A 22,843-nucleotide genomic window follows, 5' to 3' on the forward strand; every position below is an offset into this window, starting at 1 on the left:
ACCAATCTCGAATCATGGTTGCACTATAATGAAGGGATGACACGGAAAGCCTCAAACTGTAGTACCATTATACAGTAGCGGTTTTAGGCCTCATAAACTGGATGGGGGAAGGTGTACAAAAATTACAATTGCGACAGTTTTTTAGTCAATTAAGCACCTTAATGGGAGTAAAAATATAAAATAAAAAGAATTTGATGTCGTATGTAAGAAAAACTAGGAGTGGAGTGGGGCAGCTACGCCCCCCCCCGTGCCCAGGTCTAGAACCACCACTGCTGATATACTACAAACTAGTCAAACGAGGGAATTATAGTCTCTAAGCAGACAGCCTCTTGGCTGATGTCGCCGGGTTAAGACTACTGTTATATCACTGGTAATGACATATCAACTCGAACAAGAAAAGGATTAATTCGAACTCTGTAGTACATGGTTAATAAAAAGGGAAGCTTAAATGCATCACTTGGGATAACAGATAAGCTGGAAATGTTTGAGCATAATATAGCAATATTTTTAGGCGCATTCTTCTGTGGGTACTTTCATCGGCATCTCCAATCTTCATGGTCGATTTTTTTTTTCGGCGCAATTTTCTGTGGAAAAATTACCGGTAGCTAGAATAATTTTTGGTGAAATGAAGCTTTCCTTGGGTATGGGAAGGCAAAATAAAAATAATGACTCTTTTTGCCATGATCAACTAAACCAAAGGTCGCCCTGGCCGAGTGGGTTGGTGCGCTGGATTCGGGATCCTGTGTCTGAGAGGACGTGGGTTCGAATCTCGGTGTATTTAGCCAATTCTTCAGTTTGGGACGGGGGTCAGTGGCGTGATCCTGTAAGCTTAGCCAGAGTCGACCCAGCTCTAAATGGGTACCTGGAGAAATCTGGGGAAGGTAAACAGGAAGGGTGTGCGAAAGCACAGGTTGGCTGGCCCCCAACCCCCCATTGCACTTCCTGGCTGAAGGGCCAAGAAACGGAGATCAGCACCGCCGGTACGGACTGTAAAGTCTAAATGCCGCATCCTTTACCTTTTTACCTTTTTTTTAAACCAAAGGTAAGTTATGTCATAACAAAAAAAAAAGCGATTATGCTCTTAAAAATGACTTATACAAATATCAATGCGATCGATAACAAGATAAACCACTTACACTGCAATGACACAACATAACAAAGACACCAGGTTTGACAGTAAACAAAAAATGGAGAATAGTGACACTTAACTTAATGAAATCTTAAATAGATTAAAAAATCGGTTGAAGAAAATGATGACATAGGGTTGTGTGGTAACCTTATATGAGCTTCTGATGTTAAGACTGGGGGGGGGGGGCTCTTCATTTCTTCTTATGGATGTACAGGTGTGTCTTGATCTGCCTGGGCTGCTCAGACTAATACAAACAGATCAAATTTAAGATTTGGGAAGGGGAAGGGTCGGTGGCCAAACTTCTGATGAACTTTTGTTTGCTCGACAATGTAAGCAAAATCTGCGCAAAAATAAACTGCTCTAAGTCGGCAAGGGGTAGTAATTTTCAATGCAATATTCATATTGTTCTTAGTTTATTTAAAAATATGGTCTGAGAGTCTTCTCCGCCGTGTAGTTGATGAAAGTAAATGAAAAAGTTTACACTATAAAGAATGTAATCACGTGCGAGTTGGGATAGTGAAAGATTTCTTATTTCTGAAAATTTCCGGTGAGATTTTTATGAACTACTTTTTTGTGGGAAAGAAGCTATAGGATAAGTTATATTAAGCATTTTCTCAGTCGTCATTCTTTAGTTATCTAGGGGCATTTTGTGGAGAAACTGCTTTTTATTTTAATTTTTTCATCTATGTTTCTATATTTTGCTGTAAAACATAATTTAAACCGATCATGTTATATTGATGAGTCATTCTTACTAAATAACTCTATAATCACTGTGTTTCTACGAGATTGAACATGAGACAAAAGAAAGTAAACACAACCAATTCATTTATTAATTGTTTTTTACTTTTGGACAAAAAAAAACCTTAGTATACCTACGGTATGGAGCATGAAAAGGCAACCAAACTACCTCATTATTTTTTATTTTTTTTTTTTTTTACTTTGGACAGTAAAAACAGAAAATATGTGCAGTCTTTCCTCTGCTGCGCTGTGTGTCTACGATGTGGAGCTTGAGAAGGTAAGAAGGTAATTAGACAGCCTCTTTGTTTAATCGTCTTTATTTTTTTTTACTTTTGCTTTTTTAATCGTCTTTATTTTTTGGATGACAAAAAATAGATGTATATATGTGTAGTCTTTCTTCCACTGTAATTTATAGCAGTGAACAAAATCATAGCTGGAAAATAGTCAAACTATTGAGCAGGGCTTTGAGATTGCATGCTGAAACCGATCAAATCTTTTAAGGAGGTTCATCTTGCGTGGAAGTTTCCATGAATTAACAGTTTATATTTTTCCATGTATTTGTTTAATTTATGATTTATACTTAACTTAGCGGACCAAACTAAGACATTTGTGTCTTCATATTTTGCGTACATCAAGTCCACCTCAGGTATGTTATCAGTAAGGAAAAGTATAGTGATTGTTTTTTTGCATGCATACGAAAATTGCAAAAGCCTTTTCATCACTTATCACTGATTGACTTTTTTTTTCTACACGCTAATATAGTGAATTTCTTCTGAAGATGAACCGTTTTTTTTTCTGTGATTTTCATTCAGTGTTAAAAAAAGAAAACGACAAAAAAGTGTTGCCAAGGCTCATTTTGCGCACTTTGCAAATACTTGTAGCTTTATCCCAGGGCCAAAGTAAAGTCGCGCCTGTGAAAAAAAAACATGACACAGCGCCAATTACGTTCGTGATTTATAGAGTTTAATAGTGCTCAACTTACATGCGTCACTATAAACACCGGTATATAAGGTATATATACTAGATATTTAGTATATAAGATATATATACTTATATATATACTTAAGATATATATACTGTGTTTTCAGAGTAGGCTACAGAAGAAGAAGAAGAAGATTGCTCTTATTTGTTTTCAAAGAAGAACAGGAGGAAGGATAGAAAAAGATATGAGTCGAGGGGTATTAGTGTTGGTTTTTGTCTTTCCACTGCTTAATAATTCAGGGGAAGGGGCACAATATCGAAAAAAAGCTAAAATATTGAAAAATAATTGCAGAATGTGTAAACTCTCGGAATATAAGAGGAAAATTTGTACGAGCCTAAATCCTCTCCTCGCCTTAGACATGAGTCTAGAGATAAATAGAGTTACATTCAACCAAGGTGATTCATTAAGAACCAGAATCTGAAAGGTATTTGACTTATTTAGAAACAGTCCCCGACTTATTGCTTTCTTTTTTTAGTTTATTTAACGTTGAAAGTCATGGAAGATGAAGACAGAGATGTACAGTTGGAGTTCAGAAGCCTTATCGAAGAAATCTCAACCCACACAAATCAAGTTAGAGAGAAAGTGAAAGCGTTAAGCCAGCAAATTGCAGATGACCCGCCAAATGTGAATAAGGTAACTGAGCCCCTTCGCTGAGTGAATTATGCTTTTTCTTTCTATTGATAAATAAAGATTTGGTAGTTTTGGCTGACAAATGACTTTTTTAATCCCGTGTTTTCGGATGCAACGCGTTTTTCGTCAGTTGTGGTTCTAGGCCTAAGCAGGGGGTGCAGCTGCCCCTCTTCCCCAGTTTTTCTGACATAGTTTTTCTCAAATAATTTTGATTAATGGACGTGTTTACACTCATGCCCGAAATTTGATTTTAATTTTGACATAAATTTGATTTTAACTTAGAAGTTAACATATATCGTTGATACTTGCCTCCTTGGTTTAGGTCCTCACCTTAATTGTACTTACTCCTATGTCAGGGGTATATTTAGGAATTTGTGTTGGGTGAATGAGGAGGAGCAAATAGTTAATTAAAGCACCAGAATTTGGTAAATAGCTTGGAATAACTTTGTAAAAATAGTTGTAAACAGCTGAAAACTTCTGTCCAGAAAACCAACTATATAAATATTTCCAAAAGGATGAAGGCCCTGTGTTTTCAGTTCTTCTCTTTTTGGTACTGCAATGCTTTCTACGTCGGAATGCCAATGCTTTCAACGTATGTATCCAAATGGCAAGTAAATGTTATTTATTTTTTTCGGTGAATTTCAGGCAATGAGTTGGCGTTTCCATCTAAAGCATCAAGGCCCTAGCCTTGTGTTTTTTTCTGATCTCTGATTCTGTTGCTCTGACATGCTTAATAAGCTTTGTTTACATTCCGTCTATTCTATTAAGGGGTAGCGGTGACATCTTTTTCGTAGTATTCCCGAGAGTAGTAAAAACAAATAGTAGCTGACCTACTATTGCTAATTTAAGTCACCGTTCTTATGTATTTAAGCTACTACTGGCTTTCAAAATCATCGACGGGGGGTGAATCCCCCTGGATATCCGACTCGCCGACTCGGTGCAAGAAAAGATCCAAAGTAGAGCAATCTGAGGTGGAGGAAAAAATTTCTCTTTGTAAGACTAGTTTTGAGGATTAATTTCTGCTTGTCGTAATGGCTGGCAAGTGGTGGGTAACTCTCTCTTCCAGCGTTGCCTGCTCTAGTCGGTCTGAAGATGGCAGCTGGGGCTCTCAGGATCGAGGAAAACAATGGAAGAGACCTTGATATCGCCAAGTGAGGCACTTCTGTAAAGGAAAAAAAGGATTGGCAAACCCTATATCAAATTACAACACACAGGAGGGAAGACCCCGTCGTGGCTACTAATTCAATAATGAAATCAATTTCCACTTATTGGGCTCAGTTTGTCTTCCCGTACCCTCTATCTATAAAAAATACTCGAAAATTCTTTATATTGGCATTTTTAATTTCTGAATTGAATTCCTTTAATTTATTTTTTGTACGTGCGTCATTATTCGTAAACACTCCAAATATATAAGTGAAGAGAAAGATTATTGTGTGATTTATTGAGGTCCACAGTATTGTACAGCACTGCTTGCTTCACAAGATGGTGCTTCAGCATTGAAAGAGGTATTGAGGTCCACAGTAATATACAGCACTGCTTGCTTCACAAGATGGTGCTTCAGCATTGAAAGAGGTATTGAGGTCCACAGTATTGTACAGCACTGCTTGCTTCACAAGATGGTGCTTCAGCATTGAAAGAGGTATTGAGGTCCACAGTATTGTACAGCACTGCTTGCTTCACAAGATGGTGCTTCAGCATTGAAAGAGGTATTAGCAAATAATCTAAAGATCAAGAATTATAGTTGACAATCTCTTTTTTGAAAGTTTGAATGTTGAATCCAATTTTTTGACAATTTCTATGTTATTTTATGATGATATCATTATCATCCTAGGATTCTTTACCTTGAAAATTTACAAAAAAAGTTAAGCATTGTATTTTTGTCTCGCATTCGTAGATTAAATGGGCATACTGCAGAACTTGTGTCTTATTTCAAGGAACTTCAGGGAGACAAAATCACTTTCCGAGCAAGCTTCTTTTGGTATTTTGAAGGAAGTAGGTATGCTGGGTCAATAAATCATCAGTTCAAAGATCAAACTCTGAAAGTTTCATTTATTTAAAACTTAAGTTCTTTAAGTTTGAAAAAATAATTTTTTCAAACTTAAAGAACTTACTATTTATTAAAAAAATTGCAAAACATAATCGCAAAGCTGCAATTTGTCAAAATTATTGGGTGCGAGTATTAAAGCTATGATTGGTTTTATGTGTAAGCTATGAAGGTTTTTCAAATATTTAATAAATAACAAATAATTAGGTAATTTATGTTTAGTGTGTTGCGTTTTTTTTTTTTTTTTTTTTTTAGATTAATTTGATGCTGTAGGTTCAAGCTGCCTTAGGCTATCACAGCTACGCACGTCAATATTCTATCTCAATCTATTTAAAGCCTTCTTCTTTACTAGCTCCTAATAAGTTCCAATTTCCCTTTAATCCTTCCTTACGACATCCTCCCATTGTCTGCATTACTTTGAACGACAAAAATATGGTAAGATTGGTGGCTTCAGCAATAACAATGGCATTCCTATCGTCTTGAAAATTGGATTTCTATACTCTACTACTTTCCTTGTACTATACTTTTACTGAACTTTTCCTTTTACTATACTTTTTATATATTACTATTTTAGAGCTAAGCGAATGAAATTTTAATTAAAAGAGTTTAAAAATTCATTCCTGGGGATTCATTCTTCTGGGAGACTTTAGAGCAACGCAGCTATTTGCAAAATTAAGAGCGGTATTTTAACGTTACTGCATATAACCTTAAGCACGGCAAGTTATGAGGCTGGGGAAGGGGGCCCCCTCTGAAAAAATGCAAAAGGCAAAATGTTTTAAAATTCGGGAAGGATTTTCCGGGACTTTCTTAGGTTTTGCCTCTCGTAGCAAAGTTGTTGTTTTCTTACCCCCTTTTTTAGAACATTTCTATGAGCACCTATGGTCTCATATGTCTAGTGTTAGAAAATCTAGAAATCCAAGACCGGGGATAAATTACTAACCCTTTTTTTTCTTTTTTTTTGCATAGCGTTTCCTTGATAGATTTAACCTGTCTTCAGTTATGGCGGTTTTAGTCGAAATTAAATGTACAAATCTGGAGACTATGGATCTTGTCTCTTGGATTACAAACCTTTTGTATAGAATCTTCATCATCGTCAGCCATTATAGTGGCAAAGAATATAATAAGCTTAAAATGTAAGCCTTTTTCAATGACATTCTGGTAAGAAATTGAAATTCATCAGAAGGACTCCTTCACAAACAAGTTTTGGCTTAAAAATATATAGAAATAATACAAAGAAAAGAAATTGTCAGTGTTTTTAGCCTTTTAATTTTTATTTCTTATTTATCGAATATATTGTTTTAGGGTTAAGAATTCTTGAGGTCAAATTTCGGTCCTTTTTTGAGTTATCAGATTAGCTGAATGCATAATTATAAAGGAAAACGGAAATTTTAAAGAAAATCTAAGCCTTTTTAGGCTTTCGATTTATTTCTTATTTGTGACATTCTTTTTTTAGGGACTCAGTATTCTTGAAGTAAAATATCATGCCTTTGTTGAGTATCTAATTGGCATAACTTATGGCATGATTATAAAGGTAAATGGAATGAGCCTCCAAAAAAATTCATTAATTGGTAAGTTTTCTCTTATATCTTTTTATTACCCATGCAAATAAGAATGTATTTACGGCCAGATACTGATTTAATAAAAACAGAAATCGACATCTCTTTCTTGAAAGTGTAGGTTTGTGGAGGTTGGTGTGTATTTGTCCCTCCCCTGCTCCTGCAGCATCAAAAATGGTGTTGCAGGCATTACTTTCCCAGAGAAGCAAATTTTTTTTCTGGAAAAATAACTTGTATGATTCCCCTCTTAGTTTGGTTTGATATATATCAATCCTGTAAAAATATAACCTAAACATGCCCTTTTCCGCATTTTCAACCTTCCCTTGAAGGGATATTCGTCTCGAAAATTTTTATAACGAGGCTACTTTCATCCTTTCGTTAATTCTGGGTATAGCCTAATTCACGGGGGTAATTTCAGCATTTCAAGTTGGGGGGGGGATAAGAGGGGCGTCCACATCCGAGGGTCTGTGAGGTATTGGATATCCTTCAGGGAGAAAGGGGTTTCTTGTTGCACTCCTCTGGAGACTTTGTTAAAAATACAAGCCTAAAGGTGTTTTAAGCTGCCTGAAAACTTATTTTGGGAGAAGATTTTATAATGGAGACCAAATACCAAATAGTAAAAAAGTAAAGATGGCGTTGGGCTGCCCCAAGTCTGCAATAGCACATTTTCTTCAAGTGGTAATGAAGAAAAGTTATTATTTAGCAAAGAAGCTACTCAGTTAATTTAAAAGCATACCACAATACACAATCGACAATACACACACATCGAACAAACATAAAATTAAGTTGGCAATCCCGCTTCCATTCTCGTCCAGTGATGGAGGCTTACCAGTAGATTCTCGGCGCCCAGAATTCATGATGCATTTCTATTTTTTTACACTTGCCTTTCCCTTTCAATCTTCAAACAAAACTAACGATATCGTATTTTTGATCGTATCAATTTTAAGTTAATATAAATTTAATTTAAAATGTACCTTTTAACATGCCTATATACATATATGGTAAGGTTCTTAACATATTCCGATTTTATGTTTTGACCAAAAAAAAAATGAACCCAGCAACACATAACCAGTTTCCCAGCAATTTTAATTTTTAAGTTTGTTTAGTAAATTGTAATGTTTTCAAAGTTATTGGGGAAGGGGTAACTGCCCCCTTGCCTCCTCCAAATGACGAATAGCCTAATTCATAGATTTGTTTCTGGTAAGCTCGAATTCGGTGATGCTGTTCACATGTATGTTAATCCACCTGTTTTGGTATATTACTATGTTAATACAGCTTAATATGTTAATACACACAATACAGCTTCATAATATCTCCCTCAAGCTCAACTACTCGGTCGATTTCTTCCAAAATCATTTTAGCAAGAGCAGATATTCGAGGTAACCACGGCACGACTGCTCTAAGGATCGTGTTCTTTTCTTTGAAGAAAATGAAGCTCAAAATGTCACAACCGGTGAAACAGTGCAAAAACGCAATTGAATTCACTATAGACGGTGGGAGTCTATCTGGAAGTTTAGTGATTGAAATGACTTTGTCCTGCAAACAAACCAACCCATTAGGAGTGGTCTTATAAGACCCCGTCCTGGTACAGAACCCCGTGTGCAAACACATTAGGAGTGCAAAAACGCAATTGAATTCACTAGAGACGGCGGGAGTCTATTTGCAAGTTTAGTGATTGAAATGACTTTTTCCTGCCAGCAAACCAACACATTAGGAGTGATCTTATAAGACCCCGTCCTGGTACAGAACCCCGTGTGAAGAGTGACACGGATATCTGCTTCTTCATGTATACTCCTCAGTTCAATGGCAAATCTCTCGCAGTTGACAGTCTGGATACCTGGAAGCAGGTCAACTACTTCAATTCTATCTGCAAATCCTCCTCTTTGATACTCTGGAAAACACGCATTCGATAAGCTTTACTTTACTTTGATTAATGTTACTTTAATTTCAACTTTAGTTTTAATTTTTTTCAATTTAAATTTTAATATAGTTTTAACTTTGTTTACTTGAATTTTTACTTCCTTAACTCACTTTAATTGCTTTACTTTAAAGCTTTGTTTTAATTACCCACAATTGTATTTGTCAATAATATGTCTGCTCACAATTTAGTTAATTTGGAATTTAGGACCTTCATGAGATGGCTAAGAAATGAAAATACCATTCAATTCAGAGTTCAATACTATATCTAAATATTAACGATCATTTCCTCTTGAAATTCCTTGAAGAAATTTAGTATAAAGTTGGAGATTGTTAGTTGACCCTGTAGTGAAGGATACAGAGGCCCTGCTAATAGAACCCGAATATACAGTAAAAAGTTATTTGTTTGTATCCTATTTCTACTAGACAGTATCTGATTATTGACTGAATGATCATTGCCCAATTAAGCGAATAATATTCAATAAAAAAACAAGTTGTTTTATCAGGGGAAACTAAACTGTACCTATACCAAATTTAGTAGATATATCACTGATGGGACTCCGTACATCCTCTAGATTCTATTAATCAGTCTTTCGGGGGAGACGAAGGGATTTGGGGCCAGGCTATAGGGTTGTGGGTGGGTGCCCTAGACCCCAAATTCCCAGAAACCTGAAGATTAAAACGAAATCAGGCTTTCCAAATTCTGGTAACTGAAAATTCCAGAATTTTCTAAATTATGTGAAATGATTATTGTATTCAGATGGAGGATTGGATTATGAATCACATGGTCTGTTTATTTCATATCTATCTCATTATGGCCTGACTGGATGTAATCCATGTAGTGGATAGGAAAATCCTTTCCACTGAGGTTTATGACCAACTTTGTGTCAGTTCTGATTCCTGGTGAGCAAGTGCCAAAAATACAGCTATTGGTTTGCCAGTCAAAATGGTTTGGACATGGATCAAGAGAGCAAAAGAAAACTGACATTATATGGGCCTTAAGCATAGAGAATTCTAATTTCAGCTTCAGAGGAATACCCTTTCACTCAAGACTTTTTGGATAATAGAAAAATTACTCAATGAGACCAAGTGATGACATGCAAAAAAGGCCTTACTCACAAGTAACATCATATGCTATGCAACCTCCACTTAATTAACCAAAAACTATCGCCAGGAACTTCTTTCTCCACTTCTGTTGTCTTGATTCGGTCTTGATACTAAAGCAACAGCAGTCAAAACAAAACCAATCTTGCTTTTTTCTTCTAAAGAACACCAGAAAATGACGTGTGAAACCGGCGTTTGCGGCTTTTGCTCGCTAGATAACGGTTTTCGGGAAATCTGAAGTTCAGATCCAAATTTAATAGACTTCCCCCTTGTTTTAAAGGGCAGTTTTGTTTTCGGTAAGTTTTCTTATTCATTTAAATTCTCAAAGGCGTTTTCTATAGGATATTGGCTTGTGAGATGTTTCAAACAGGCTAAATTGGCTACTTAGGTCTACTTTTGCAGTACTAGCAGGGTTTCTAATAAGTTTCCTTCTTAATTTAAATTCTTGAAGGTGTTTTCTATAAGGTGTGGGTTGTGAGGTGTTGCAATCAGGCCAAATGGATTATTATTTATTAGTTAATTATTAGTTAACATGCTAGGTTGTGGAAGAGGAAAGAGCTTTTTTGTGTTTTCTTTATTTTATGGTATAATTTAAAAGAAAAGTTGTACTTTATTACAATATTAATTAGCTGCAATAGTTAACTAATTATTAGTTTGCATGCTAGGTTTTAACAGAGGACAACAGAGCTTGTATGTGTTATTTTTATCCTTTACTTTATAGTCTAAATTAAAGTAAAGTTGCAATTTACTGCAACTATTTATTAGTTGCATTAGTTAGTTAATTATTAGATAATCATGCTAGGTTTTGGTAGAGGACAACAGATAGGGGATTGCCCTACAGATAGGTAGAGTAGCTCCATAGGAGGCTTAGACCAAGTAGGACCTTGTCCCAGTGGGGTCCATAATAGAAACTGGGAAACCCTCCCCTGGGGGTCATAATTACAGGTGGAGGAGGAAGAAGCCCCCTCAAATGTACACTCAACATGGCCCACTGCCGTGTTCACACGTCAGATGAGTTACAAACCTTCTCCCAGTAATGGGTTTAATTGCATGGTGAAGCAGAACACCATCGTGGGAGGATCCTCTATAGCAGGACAACTGCGGCAGGGCGTAAGATCCAGATTTATGGACAACGGCCTCTGTAAAGGGCTGCCTCGACCCTTTCGGGGTACCCGCAAGACTGGGAAACTTGCGGTCAATTTTTCCCACTTGAGGAGTGGCGCCCCTCGAGGAAATTATAGCCTAGTAAACAACACAGCACTCGTACGGGATTCTGATTATTGGATATTTTTCTGGGCTTGGTTTGTTTTGATGGGCGTTTTCGGGCTGAAAAACCTCTTCCTAGCTAATTTATCTACTATGGACTGCCTTCCCGTAGTAGCATAATATTTGTAGGCATGAATATATAATGAGTCGGAGGTAATAGGCTTGGGACTGTCTGTTCAGGATTTTGACTCTTGTTGATAGAGGAGCATCGCCAAGTGCTGAAAACCATGTTATGACCAAGATGGGCCCAGGATTGCACAAAGCCTCCAAATTACTGGAGGTCCCAGGGACTTCTTGCTGTCCGGTTCTAAGCCGGCTTAAGCGCTTCGGTGTAGACTTGAGAAGATATGTTGGTCCCCATCCTGCACTGGTATCCGGGATCACTGCTTTTCTTGAGGCCAAAATAATTTTAAAGATTTAAAGAACATGAAAATTGGAACTTGGAATGTTACGATGTTAAAAAATGAATATCGCATCGACATTTTGACTGACGAATTCAGACGGTTTGAACTGGATTTATTAGGAGTTTCAGAAACTCACATCCCAGGGATAGGAAGCATGAAATTAGGTGACATAGAATTTGTTTACTCAGGCAGGAAGGATGGGGTACATAGACAGGGAGTAGGGCTCATGATGAATAAGGAAGCTGCTAAGTCTTGTTTAGGCTGGGAAGGTATTAATAATAGAATACTAATTGCTCATTTTATGACTAAAAAGTTTAGGGTATCAGTTATAGTAGTATATGCCCCCATTGAACCAACTGATGGAGATACTAGTGACTCAGATGAATTTTACTTACAGTTACAGGAACAAATGGACAGGGTACCAGGTAGAAATATGGTGTTTTTGCTAGGAGATTTTAATGCCCAGGTTGGTAGAAATAGGGATAGATGGTATCCTAGCCTAGGTAAATTTGGTGTAGGAAAAGAAAACAGTAATGGCTATAGGCTTTTGCAATTTTGTAGGTATAACAACCTAGTTATAACCAATACGGTGTTTGGTCACAAAATGACCCATAAGTTGACATGGTATTCACGTGATGGTAAGACAGCAAACCTTATTGATTATGTTATTGTAAACAGAAGACTGGCAGGATCAATACAAGATACTAGGGTGTATAGGAGTGCCGTTATTGATGTTAAAAGTAAAGATCACCATCTAGTAGTGTCTAAGGTTAATTTAAAGCTGAAATTTCGGAAGGGTAACTCCCTCCCGGAAAGTTATGATGTTGGTAGACTTCAGGATGAAAATTTGAGAAAAAAAATTTCAGGAACAGTTGAGTACTAAACTTGAGAGTTTAAAATTTGACAATGTGGAAGATGGATGGAATAATTTCAGAAAAACAATTTGTGAAGTTGCTGATGGTGTCCTAGGGAAGAGTGCTAAGACTGCAACTAGGAATATTAGTGAAAAAGCTTTAGGTTTAATAGAGAGTAGACGGGGTTTGTATAAGAATTATCTGAGTGATAGGTCGTATGAAAACAAAAGGAATGTAAAGAAAGTGGAGAAAGCATTAAAATATGAACTAAGGAGATGTGAAGTGGAGGCGATGGATAAAATTGCTGAGGATCTGGAAGATGCGGCTAGACGGCATAATAGTAAAATATTATACTGGCATGTTAATAAATTGAAAGGGAGTAGCCAATCCGGACTAGTCCCAGTTAAAGATAGAAATGGGGCCACAATTAGTGATAAGGAAAAAATTAAAGAAAGATGGGTGGAACATTTTGAGAATGTGCTAAACCGAGATACAGTTGCAGGAAAAGATATAGATGAAAATGAAAAAGTTTGTGATACCTTGGATGTGAAGGAAGATTTTTTTAGTGAGGAAGAATTAGCGACAGTACTAAAAGGATTAAAAAATAATAAGGCCTCAGGTGCTGATAGTATGATTAATGAGTTTCTTAAATATGGTGGCTCTGAGGTTAGGAATAAGCTAAAGAAGATTATGAACATGATTTTTGAAAAAAGGGCAAGTACCCAATGATTTTAGGAAAACCTTAATTAAACCACTGTATAAGAAAGGTGACAAGAGTGAGTGTCGTAATTATCGAGGCATTAGTCTGGTCTCTGTAGGTAGCAAATTACTGAGTAATATGATACTTTTTAGACTGAGACATGCTGTAGACAAAGTTTTAAGGGAAGAACAATGCGGTTTTAGAAAAGGTAGAGGATGTGTTGACCATGTTTTCACTCTTAGGTTAATAATTGAGAAGTCCCTTCGTTGTCAAACACCTTTGGTCCTCAGTTTTATCGATTATGAGCAAGCTTTCGATCCTGTTGATAGAACAGCGTTAACAAAGGTCTTGTCGTTATATGGTATACCTGAAAAATACATTAAAGTGATTTGCACTATGTACGAGAATAATACTGCTGCCGTTAAGGTAGGAAATGAGGTTAGCAACTGGTTTTGTATTAAATCAGGAGTTAAGCAGGGTTGTGTTCTATCCCCCTTTATATGGATCATTTTGATGGACTTCATCTTAAGGAGCACAGGAAAGGCAATTGGAGACCATGGAATCAAATGGGGAGGAAGAACGCTCCTGGACTTAGATTATGCTGATGATTTAAGCATATTAGATGAAAGTGCGAGCAAAATGAATGAATTTTTAGAGGGTTTTACAAGTTCAGGGTGCTAAAATAGACTTGAAAATTAATGTTAAGAAGACTAAGTCACTAAGGCTAGGAATAAGTGAAGATGAACAGGTGACATTAGGTAACGATAAGATTGATCAGGTTGGGAGCTTCAGTTATCTTGGTAGTATTATTAGTAAAGATGGTGGGAGCAGTGAAGATGTTAAAAGTAGAATAGCTAAGGCCCAGGGTGTTTTTTCACAGTTAAAAAAAGTTTGGAAGAATAGAACGATAAGTCTAGAAACCAAGATTAGAATATTGGAAGCTACAGTGATGACAGTGGTCAAATATGACTCTGAAGCATGGGCACTCTGAAAAGCAGATGAAAATTTACTAGATGTTTTCCAGAGAAATTGCCTACGGATTGTTCTGGGTACCCGGCTGACTGACCGTATTTCAAACAGTAGGTTGTACGAAAAGTGTGGTTCAATCCCACTTTCTGGGGCTATAATGAAAGAAAGGTTGAGATGGCTAGGCCACGTTCTACGGATGAAGGATGACAGATTACCGAAGATTGTCCTTTTTGGCCAACCGTCTGGGGCTACACGGAAGGCAGGTCGTCCTTGTCTGGGTTGGGAGGATGTCATAAATAAAGATTTAAAGGAAATGGCAACTTCCTGGGAGGGTGTAAAGAGGGAGGCTTTAAATAGATTAGGTTGGAGGAGGAGCGTGCGTAGCTGTGTTGGCCTCAAGCGGCTTGGTGCTGCATTGAGTTATTAGTAGTAGTAGTAGTAGTATGTTATCATTATGTTATTATACTAAATGAGCTCAAACCACTTTCTTGCTTTATTTAGAAGATATCTTTTTTTTTACTCGTCCTCAAAACTTATCTTTAAAATATCAAAAAAGTTCCACTGAGAAACGCCATCATAGTTTCTTTGTTATTTTTCTTCTGTCTTTAGGGCTTATGCTTCTACGCCATGCCGACGTTGTCATCTTAACTCTTGCTCTCCCTTACGTTCTTGAATTGAGTACAATTACTGCTTTCTACTCAGGTAGATTAGCCAGGGAGGAGCTGGTGTTCACTCCTCCAAATATCAGAATTACAAAGGTTTTATCTGAATTTTCGGTTTTTCTTTATATGGTTTGCATGTTTTTTTTTGTTTTTTTTTTTTTTTTTAGTTTTCTATATTCTCAGTGCTCAATTAAAAAAATTATAAACATACTCCTCGTTTCTATAGTAAATCGGTATTAATGGAAAGTTTCTTAAAATCATTGACTGTGTTTTATAGATTTAATCGTGGAGAATAGGACTATTATTGAGAGAATTAGACCGATTGAGCAGAAATTAAAGTATCAAATGGATAAAGTTTTAAAAGCGGCTAGAGGAGATCTCTCGGCGGATGATCCCCTCCGCTTTAAAGCAAATCCGGATTTACTTGTCACTAAGGTAAGATCATTTACTTAAATCTGATTATAAAGTGCTTCATTTGGTTGCTATTAATTCCTTAATGAATGAATCAACTGGACTGGAAGTTAAGACATTTGCCCTTTCAAGCCAAACAATTTAGGGGATCTTTAGGAGTAATAAAATTGAACATGAAGGTGTTGCTTGTATGTTTTTTATTATTATTTATTGTCACTATTATTGTAGAATTATTGCATTATTATGGTATAATTGTATTGTTATTATTAAATTATAATTATTATTAAATTGCTTGTTTTTTCTTCTTCGGTTTTCTTTTGATTCGTTGCAATGGATGTCTTTGGTAAAGTTATAAACGTTTGTTTCGTTTTTTGTGCATGGCACTTTGCTTTGGGTTTGTTTTTGGCGGGTTATCTGTGTTTGTTCTTTTTTTCTTAGTCTTAGTCCCTGTATTCACGGCCATACATTCTAAAGGGGGCATATGGTCATAGATATGCTTCTATTGTTGATTTGCTTTTGAATAAAAATATCTATGTGTCTATCTGTTCTTGCACTTGAATAATAATAATCATAATAAATAAATTAGTATTTAATAATTTACTAAAAAAGGTATTCTTGTCCATATCCGCAGCCCCTTGCCCCCTTCTCCTTATTGACGTCCCTGGATGTAAATGAAATGGCTAACTGGATAATTGTTTTTTCGTGAAAAGTTGAGGAGGGGGATTAATAATGAAAAAGCCTATCTTCTTTGACGGTTTAAATAAAAAGTGCCTGGTAATTCAAGAAAGTTCGGATTTAATGGATGGAGGAGCCGGTTTTCAAGGCTTCCCAAGGATAGATCCCTGGATGTAGGTGATGACCTGAGAATAAAAATTGATTTTAACCTTTTATGTCACCCACCATATGTGTTTAGTTAACCTAATCTCTATTGTTTCACTTACAGGCCTTGTGTTAAACATTGTTTTAATGCAAATAAATTCCAAGTGTTCCTTTATCCCCATGTAATCCCGTAAGGAATTTATAAATGGTAGGAGATGATGGGAAGGGACAAGAGAAGTTGAAAAGGGGATGTGGGGGAGTTTTTGGAATGGGTTTAGCTTGGGGTTGAAGGGCATTAGGTAGTACTATAAAATTAAACATTTGGTACCAAATTTAGAAAAAAAGTCATAAAAATATCCGAGCAATGCTGGACACTTTTGGCTTATTTTTTATTATATAGCTCAAAGTAAATCGTGTGTTGTGAAAAAAAAAAATAGAAATGCGACTAAGGAGAAAAAGAAACAGAAAACATAATAGAAAGACAATTTAATACAAGAGACAAATATAATAACACTTAATTATTATACTAATAAGCACAATAATAAGTGAATATACATTAAAAATAAAGTTAGTATCCACTAAGCAAGGCTCAAAAAACTCAACATTAGCCACTCCAACAACCGAAAAAAGCGAATTGTTCTGCAGTTCAATATGTCTATTGGCAAATGAATGTTTTTTGTTTTTACCTGCCTTTTCTGCAGAAATTTTGAAAAGCTGTTGAAAGGTTGAATGAGAAAGGTTATTAAATAGAAATTGACATCATCATTGGCAATATTGGTAGACTTTGTTCACAAATTAAAGCTACTCATTTTTTTTTTTTTTTTTTGCATAAAGTTTTTTGCTAAAAAGTTCAATGATTGAAATTAACATTAAAGACAGATTTAGCGTTGCCAACGGTTTGAAGTAAACTGTACAAAATTGAGACTTTTAAATTGTACCAGAAACGGTACAGTCTTGCCACGTTGGCAACGCTTTGGAGGTTTAGCCTCAACATCGTCAGTATTCGAAATTACCCTAAGAATATTGATGGGATCTGTATAAAATTTTGCCAATTTTTATATGTAATGGACTCTCAATAAACGTAATTGATACTCTGGGACGATACATGAAAACCTGCACGTAAGGTCATGTGAGAAAGGTCATGTATTCTCCCAAACCGATATGGCCTAGACTAGATGCTCTTTTCAAATGGTAAAAATTTCTACGAAATTGCAATTTATTAAATCTTCTAAAAATTCACCGAAATGCAGGGGAAGGGCCAAGATTTTTTCGATTCTTATGATGATACAAAAGAAATATTTCAAAATCTTGAGTGAGGAGGAGCAGTTTTTTTATTTTAAATGAAAATTTCGATAAGAGTTTTTTTTCAAAATCAAAAGAGGGGGCAAATGGGTTTCAGGTGGGGAAGCGGTAAACCAGTTTCAGATGTCCATTGTAGGCTGTCAACCCTTTTTTAGGTTTACATGGATCATGAAACTTCTTCAATTTAAATTAAAACGTAAAACACAATCATCATAGAAGTCTGGTTATCAATAGGGAGGTGTGACTAATGTTTTATAGAGGAACTCCCATTGATTTCCCTTTTCTACAAAGTCAGCTTCTATACATATATCTTCAAGACCGTCACATTTTGTGGTGCTTAGTTAAGCACATCTCCAAAAGCATTAGAAAAGGAACTTGATTTGAAATTCGTAATTGATGGCTTAAAATCGTTAAGTTGGTATTTTTAATAAAATTTTTATACCTCTTCTAGGGTAATATAGCTTTAAAGAACTGAGTGATTTTCTTAGAAATGAAAGAAAATATAAACTGAATCAGTTCGACAATTTTTCCATTAGGACAGCAGCTCACTGCTCCCGGTTATCTAACAAATCCAAGAAATAATGTACATTCCATAATGGTATCTCCCTGTGTATAAGAAGCTCCCTATGCTCCTCGCAAACTGAATCAGTTCGATAAATTTTCATTTGTGGCAAGTTTTAAAGTTTAATCAGAGGAATTCGAGGAACCAACCATGCTTCATACTAAAAACTCGTTTTATTTCTTGTGACCTTGCACTTTTGGTTCTTGAGGGGAGTGGATGTAGTTCATCAACAAAGATTTATTCCTAGTCTTCTTCTATATATATTATATACTTATGTTTTCCTAACAAAAGGATGTTATCTAGTAATGATTCCGCTCATGTACGTAGGTACATGCTCATACTTTAGGTTGATCCCACTGGTTCCCTTTATATGCGGGTCATGACATCTATATTATTTTATTTAGCACTGAAATTAGCAATCGGTATTCCGGATTTTTTTTTCTTCTACTTTTGTATTTTCTTTTGTACTTACATATTTTTTATATTTTTATACCTTATATATTATCTATGCTTGTATATTTCTTTTGAACTCTTTCATTTAACTATGCTTCTTTATATCTAATTTCTTTAAATTTCTTGTGTTCCAAAATTAACAGTGCTGTGTTGACTTTAGATCCATATGGACCCGACCTGGGAACCGAAGAACCGGTGTTTGTAATATTGCAAAAAGTCTTTCTTCTAAAATTTCGCAGAAGCAAAATAAAAAGATATCCCTTTGGAGAACGTCCGATTTTGAAGGCCATTTCCTAATACTTAGAACCAGTTTAATGATTTTAGTTTTTTCTTTAGGGTAGATTGATCTTCTTTCTTTGTTACATCTCAAAGTTTGAAAAAAAATGATAAGTGCAATATTTTTTCAGTAATATTAGAGAGTGTAGAAACAGAGGAAGGACACCTCGTGTCAGGTGATCCACTGTTTCACATGTTGTCGAGTGGATTTTGTTAACATATTTTTATCTAATGTTTGATTTACTAAGGTCAAGGTCTCGATAGGTGTACAGCATTTTGAGCCACAATCTTATGGTATTTTCTCGTTCTGAATGACCGAAAGCATTAGGGGCTGCACCCCCCTATCCAATGTGGATACTTCTACACTTTAATGACATTCCTTGGTAAGAATCTGAATTCGGAGAAGACATAATAAGCATCGCCAAAAAATTTGTTACGGGGGTGGGAGACAGATCCAACTAGCAGTTTTTTTTTTATGATTTTAAATGGTAATATTTCTCTTTTCCATTTTAAACAGTTTTCTAATGTATCATAATGCTTTAGTCTATGAAATAAGAGAGCCAACACGGGGATTCGCCAATAAACAAACCAGGTCCACGTATTACACGCATTAGACACAAAAATATTCATTAATAAGAAAAAATGAATTAAATTGAAATATAAGAAAAAAACATAATAAAAGAAAAATTAAAAGAAAAGCAACAATCTTAGCTCCTGTAAACTACTGCATCCGAAATTTTACATTGTAGCAACGTTATGTTGGGCCTAACATATGTAAATAGTGCCTAATACTTAATGCTGAACAGAAGAAACCGGTACGACACCTGCGTGTGACACTGCGTATGACTACAACTGGCTGCTAAGGCCACTAACCTTTAGCTGGATGGACAGGATAGCGGTAGATCCACCATACTCCAGCATCCACATTATCCAATGTGTTTTTTATTACCTAACCAGAGAGCTCTAGACGTACGAGAATGCATGAAAATACACTTTGAAAGAGATGTGAGCGAAACAGGTATGCCATCACGTGACGGGCATATACGAAGGTGTGATCCCTGGATGGCCCGGAAATTTAATTCATTGGAAATAAGGGAATTTACCTGGGACAAGAAGCCAGGCTTAGAACGAATTGGTTTTACTGTTTATGACTAAATTAAGTTTATGTGCAACCAACAGAAAAAAAAACATGATTTATGCAAATTATAATAAGCATTCACGCAGTTGAATGATTTGGGGGGGGGGGCAGTAACTGGTAATTAAAACTGTCAGTCAAAAACGAATATTGCTGCTGTCTGGAAGTTACCAGGGTAAAATATTCTTCGAATCCTCACCAATTGTACTATTTTCCTTCGGCTATTTGGTCAATATGTCAAGCTAACTGATGAAAAGAAATAAATCCCTGGAACCCTCTTCTTAAATAATGGTGTAAATATGAAGAAGGATTTTTGAATTAAATAAAACCGAAAAATAAAATGGAGAGTTCTAGTCGCAAACTTGAATCAGAATTTCCAAATATCAACGAAAATTGATTGTATCCTACTTGCTCTATAAAAAGCAATATTTTGCCTACAATTCCATTTCGATGTGTAGCCTACATATTAGTTTCAGCACGACCATGCAGATTAATCGTTACTGAATCCCTTTTTCTTCGCTGTCATCAACTGTTGCAACTCATGTACTAAAAATTCACAACAATGAAGACAAATGTTTAGGCGAAAGTTTTTAAGTCGATTTGTTCTACGATGAAAATGGAAGTTTTTTTTGTTCTTTCTTGGAAAATGTAAGATTTAACTTTAAAAATCTTGCAATGCAGATGATGGTTATAAAATGCGGGGATTTGTCCAAATTAATCCACCAGTTCCACTGAAATCGTTTAGGATGAATTTCAAGTTAATAAGTGGATGCATAAGCGTTATTAAATCTAACAGTTTCCTATTGTAGGGAGAAGCATCTTCAGAGGAAGAGTTGAGTGAAGGTGAAGAAGAAGATAGACAAAAAAGTGATTCAAAACAATCTGTTGGCACCTATGTTCCTCCAAAACTTGTTTCGATGCCTTATGGTAAGTATTCCAAATTTATATGTATATGTCAAATTAACTGAATAATGGATATGTAATGTATCCAGTAAGTAAGTAAATGGGTACTTGTATAGTAAACCCCCTGCCGCTCAAGTTGTTCAATCATTGACGCACTGTAAACCGTTTTTTTCCCTACTTTCTTTCAACTTAGCATGAGAAAAAACAAAGAAAAGTGACAGAATAGGTGGAAAATATATAATTTGGCTATATATTTGCACATTAGGGGAGTTGGGGGGTAGAGTATTTGGACAGTGTGGAGTCAAGAAACAATTCTTACTTCATAATATCAGAATAATTGTAGTTAACACATTTTGCATGCAGAACCGCTGTACTGCACCCACCTTCCCCACTAATTTGCGAATATATATCCCAGATTTGTTTCTAAAGTATTATATTTTTATCATACATAGGTATATTTCAGTAATATTAACCTAACTTCACATCTTGAGCGGTATATCATACAGTTTCCGTTTCATCGATTGCTAGAGCATGGAAAACTGGCTATAGAAGAAAGTTATCCATTTTAAGCTTTTTGTTTTTTAGTCCAATAATCAGTTCCATCTAGCGTTACCTCAAAAATAATATGCTCTTTCGATTCAATAGGACAGGCTCATGATGAAAGATAAATGAATTCAAAGTATTTCCACTTGCGAAGCAACTTAGTTTAGACTTGAACACTACAAAATTAACAAGACTTCTCTTGAGCATCATATAGAACTTGCAATGCATGGTCTTAGTTTTGATAACGGAGTCATTCCAATGTGACATCATACCCACGAAGAGTAACTTTTCAAAGGGTATCTGTGTTGTATACAAAGATACAATTTTAGTCAAAAAATTGAATTTTATTTTACTATCAATTTTGATCATTGTTGCAGCAGCAGTACGATTAGCCTTGTAAAGAGCAAACTCCAGCCCATAGTAACGTTGACAACTTATAGGTGGATTTTGAAAATAGTCTTAAGTGATTAAGAATTGTCATTTGAAACTGATTCAGGATTAGCAACTGCTTTTTCATTCAACCTTAATTGTAAAAGTTCTCGAGAAATAAATTTAGACAAACCGAAAACCAAAACAAATTAAGTTCTACTGAACTTTACAGTTATGGTTAATTGTAACCTTCTGATACTATTTTTATTGACCAAAATATAAGATTGTCTATTTTGAAAATATCGTTTTATTTACAGACAAATTTAGAAAAAATGAAAGCCAAAAAACCTTTCAGACTTCAACTTCAAACACCAGCGCCAACTTCAAGCTCCAATGCATAAATTTATACGAATATACAAATACCAGCTATAAACCCCACCGACGGGCTAAGAATTCAACATATGGCCTATTCCTTGTTCCTATACCTAGTTCATTTGATTCTTGTCTCTTCTAGAATTTGCTTGAATATGAGATCAGATTCAGTTAAAACTTCATCCTGTTTCTTCTTCTTGTTGAATGTTTTTGTTTCTTCTCTTTTGCCTTTTATTTTCGTTACTTGTCCTTTCTCATTTACTTCCCTCTGTTATATGTCTCTTTCTTGCGCTTCTTATTCTTGCCTCTTCTGGCATTTTCTTAGGTCAGATTCAATTAAAACCTCACCCTCTCTCTACTTCGTCTTTGTCTCTTCATCCATTTTTACTTTTTATTTTCATTACATCTTCTTTCACATTTACCTATTGTCTATGTTTTATGTCTCTTTCTAACGTTTTTGTTTGTATACGAGTCATTGGGTTTCAAATCTGGAAAGTTTCTTTGATTATAATTTGGTCTGTCAGAAGATTTCTTATTATCAACTTTGTCAGGATCTTCTGTTCTTATTTTTTTCACTCTCGCTTCACCTTGACAATCACTGTGGCCAATTCTTTTTTCTTCATCATTATTACATTTCTTCCTCATATACGTCGTGACTTCTGTTCGTTTCATGTTTCGATATTGCTCCTAATTTTCAGCTTAAAAAACCTTTTTTTTTATATTTAACTAGCTGTTGGTGCCAA

The 22,843-nt window shown here is 35.6% G+C and overlaps 1 protein-coding gene across 1 annotated transcript; it reads left to right on the top strand.

The window, feature by feature from the left end:
• Positions 1–3,328: 3,328 nt before the first annotated feature.
• On the top strand, positions 3,329–22,253 carry LOC136033345 (neuroguidin-like). The gene is made up of 5 exons (XM_065714139.1): positions 3,329–3,482; positions 6,977–7,091; positions 15,233–15,390; positions 20,723–20,840; positions 22,243–22,253. Exons 1-5 carry the CDS (start codon positions 3,345–3,347, stop codon positions 22,251–22,253), a joined length of 540 nt encoding a protein of 179 aa, XP_065570211.1. The 5' UTR covers positions 3,329–3,344.
• Positions 22,254–22,843: the final 590 nt, after the last annotated feature.

The sequence above is a fragment of the Artemia franciscana genome, chromosome 11, assembly GCF_032884065.1.
Source record: "Artemia franciscana chromosome 11, ASM3288406v1, whole genome shotgun sequence".
In the NCBI taxonomy this organism is placed as follows: domain Eukaryota; kingdom Metazoa; phylum Arthropoda; class Branchiopoda; order Anostraca; family Artemiidae; genus Artemia; species Artemia franciscana.

Coding starts and splice junctions, on each gene's coding strand:
- LOC136033345 (XM_065714139.1), top strand. CDS start 3,345: ATGGAAGATGAAGACAGAGATGTACAGTTGGAGTTCAGAAGCCTTATC. Junction 3,483..6,976: donor ACCCGCCAAATGTGAATAAG/GTAACTGAGCCC, acceptor TTCTTTTTTTAG/GGACTCAGTATTCTTGAAGT. Junction 15,391..20,722: donor CGGATTTACTTGTCACTAAG/GTAAGATCATTT, acceptor TTCCTATTGTAG/GGAGAAGCATCTTCAGAGGA.